Below are 3,645 nucleotides of genomic sequence, written 5' to 3' on the forward strand. Positions count from 1 at the left end.
TTTTGCATCTTAAACAATCATTGAGATCTCTTGGCATTTTTGTAGAGTTTATCATAACTAAGAACAGACTTGCTATTTTTTTATACAATGTATTGATATATTTGAGATTACTAAATTGATTTATAATATATTTATATTTTTCAAAGTAATAAATATTAAATTTATTTTAATTCATGAATATTTTTTCTTAATTGGATGAGCATAAACATGCGAGCCAATCCAAGTGACCGCAGTCTTTTTACTTCATGATTTTATTTTATTTTATTTTATAATAAATTTGCATGTTGATCAGTGACGGATTAATCAGCTCCGCTCCGTCATCGCTCCACCCGTCAAATGACGGATCCGTCCCCCATGATTGGTCAGTTCTATCTATGATGTGACAATCGACAAACTAGATAAGGCTTTGAGTTGCCAACTTGCCATGGCTTTTCCTCATTATTATTAGGTAAACCTTAAAGGGGAAGTTAGATCAAAGAACTGCAGTGCAGATTCATGTGTTCTGTTGACTAGCCCAAGCTTTTCATTCACGTACAACATGAGAAGCTTCACCTTTCCAAGCTACACGATCAAACCTATGTGCAGATTCATGTGTTTTGTTGACTAGCCCAAACTATTCATTCACGTACAACATGAGAAGCTTCAACTTTCCAAATTACACGATCAAATCGATACTTTTTCTTACTTGAGAAATTCCATTGAAACAAACAAACAAAACAAAAAAAGTTCTCAACGATGGTCATTGGTCACAACCCTAGTCCACTTACAGTTCGACACGGAGATGCAGAAGGATCCAACAAGAAAGAAGACAACAACTACAGTTCTCTATCACCGAGCCTCTCTCCACTGAAAGTTTGACACTCAGATGCTGGGGAGTCCAATCAGAAAGAAGGCATCAGACAACTCTCTTTCAGTCACCCGTCGTCCCCCTATACCAAAAATCAAGAACAGTAGACTTGTGATCTCCATTCCCCTGCTGTCGATGTCTTTGCTTATCGTGATTTATTCTTAGAATCATGGCATCGAGTAGATGGGATATTGACAGCGTCGTTATTGTTTTTGTACATTCTGTTTCAGAAAGCTTCCACCAACGCCGAGGATGAGGCGGCCGCCGCCGGTGATTCGTCTTCGCCCTCCTCGGCGGCGTCCCACAGGAAGCGCGCGTAAGAACCCAGCACGTAGCTGAAATCCAAGATGGAAAATTTTTAATTTTTGGTTTGGAAAATGAAGCTTGATTATAATAAAGTACCAGTCGTCTGGCGAAGCCTTGACCGCGCGGTCGAAGTAGGTTTTCGCCCTCTCCTCGTCTCTGTGCGTTTCCCAAACCAGATTCCCGTACATAGATAACAGCTCGCCGTCGCCGGGGCTCGCCAGGATCGCCCGTCCGTAGCACTCTTCGGCGCGCACCGCATCGCCCTCAACCTTACATAGCAGAAGAGATTTGATTTTTTTTTTTTTTTTTGCCCCAATTTTGAATATCGCAATCGAAATCAAGAATTTTTAGGGATTCTCACAAACCTCGTGAAGGAATCTCCCGTAGTTCCTCAAGAGGAGCGGATTGGAAGGGTCTGTCTGCAACATCTGCTGGTAGTACTCCGCGACCTTTCTGTTGTCGTCACGATCGCCGTCGCCCTTCCCTAAGGCGACATTCTTCCCTTTTCCGGTCCCGCCTCCGGCGTACTCCGTCTGTTCCACTTGCCCAGCCGGCACTGAGACTCCGATATCGCACCACTTCACCTCCAGATCCTCTTCCTCCGCCACCTTCTCCGGGACCGGGGCGTGGGTCCCCGTGAGCGGGGAGAGGTTAGATCCGACGAGATCGCCCTCGGATCTGGCTCGCCGAAGAAGAGGCCCCTTCTTGCCGCCCTCTGCTTCGATGTGGATCGCAGCGGCGCACCGGTGCCGCGGAGAAAACAAGGAGCTGGCACTCCGCCGCAGGAACGAGTCCCCGGCGCCGGAGTCGTGGAATCCGTCCGTCCTCGGAGACGCGAGGAAGGAGCCGGTACGGATCAAGACCGTGGCACTCATCCTTGACCGATTCCTGGGACGGCGATTCCGCTCGATCACTGAACGAGTCGCCGACTCGGTTGCTCTGCCTGAAGCGGTCCAAATTCCAGCGAGTTTCGCGACATTAAATAGGTAAATGATATACCGGCACTGACGGGCTCCGTTACGCGATGCCGTCAGGCTAACGGACAGTTCCCACGTGTGATAGGCGCGCACGTGAAGGGCGATGGGGCGGGAGCGTGGGCCGTACACGTGGAGCAAACGACAGTGCCTGTGGGCCTCATCAACCAAGCAGGAACGACGGCGGAGGTCGAGCCACGTGGATTTTAATTAAGTATTTAATTTTTTTATATTATTTTCTCACTTACGGACCGTACAAAATAATTAAACTGAAAAAAAATAAATCAAAATTTAGCGTGAAATAATCAAATACCTTTCTGAATGAATCGGAGGATTAAAAGTCGATAATCTATCAAAAAAAAAAATATTTAAAATTAGACGCGGAATTATTTTTTAATAAAAACATGTTATACGGTTGATTTCTAGAAACGACACGTAATGAGAGAAAGAGGATAATCACGTGGCATCTTATCGTTTCATTGCACGTGAAGAATCTCAGGCCTTCCAATGGAGCGACGACAGCGTATCGGACTGCCGAAGTCGGCTGGCAAATAGAATTGCAGTACACCGCCGGGGTCACGTGATGGAATCTGGTGTTTGCGGTACTCTTTGTGATTGGACCAAGGGAGAAGGGTCCCTCCTGACAATGCGACGGCGGCGGCCGTCATGTGCCAGTTTACAAAGGCAATAAATAGCACAAGTAGGAAGCCCATAACGCAATGCATGGCTAAATTGGTCCAGTCAATCGAAATAGAACGTCACTTGACTCGGCCTGGATCGTGTTTAACATGACTTGTTAAGAAATAACTCATGTCGAGTTTAGTCTAACCGTGTCCTATCAGGTAGGAAAATAGAAAAAAAAATCATTTATCAACCTCATCACTTCTTTAAAATCAAAATAAAATAATTATTAATTATTTTATTCAAAAGATTATATATTATATCAAATCGTATTTTTTTAAGCTATCAAATCAATTTTTTAGCCGGTTTTAGCTGTTTTATATTAAAAATCATCATTTTTAATATATTATTAATTTGATGGAATTTTTATAATAATAAGAACTATAAGAATACATATATGAACGGGTTAAGTATCATTCTGAAATTTTTAGATTCATCAATCGATTTAGTCAAAATTAACTGATGGACCTAGAGATATTGAAATGATATGAAATTAGTTTCTATGTGTTCTTCTAGTTCTTTTGATTGTAAAAATATCCTGAAACATTAATTTTACCCAATATATTGAGAACAATGGTTTTTTGGACACTAATATGTCCGAAAAAATAATTCGTCTTTTCAAAAATTAATATTCCCAATATATTGGATAAATTAGTATTTGACGGCATAAATATAATTATAAGAACTAGAAGAACTCAAATGACCTAATTTCACATTATTTCGAGCTCTCTAGGTCTATCAACCAATTTTGATCGAAATTCTTTAAATTTCATTCGGTCAAAATCGATTGATGGACCTATAGTATTCGGAATGACATGAAACTAGGGCCTATTAATT

At 42.1% G+C, this 3,645-nt stretch overlaps 1 protein-coding gene across 1 annotated transcript; it reads right to left on the bottom strand.

Annotated features, from left to right (window-relative positions):
• Positions 1-655: 655 nt before the first annotated feature.
• Positions 656-2,132, bottom strand: LOC122056725. Its single transcript, XM_042618812.1, has 3 exons — positions 1,519-2,132; positions 1,250-1,422; positions 656-1,182 (listed from the first exon to the last, which is right to left on the bottom strand). The coding sequence occupies exons 1-3, from the start codon at positions 2,026-2,028 to the stop codon at positions 1,074-1,076; spliced, it is 792 nt and encodes a 263-aa protein (XP_042474746.1). The 5' UTR covers positions 2,029-2,132; the 3' UTR covers positions 656-1,073.
• Positions 2,133-3,645: the final 1,513 nt, after the last annotated feature.

Source organism: Zingiber officinale, chromosome 3B (assembly GCF_018446385.1).
Source record: "Zingiber officinale cultivar Zhangliang chromosome 3B, Zo_v1.1, whole genome shotgun sequence".
Classification (NCBI taxonomy): Eukaryota; Viridiplantae; Streptophyta; class Magnoliopsida; order Zingiberales; family Zingiberaceae; genus Zingiber; species Zingiber officinale.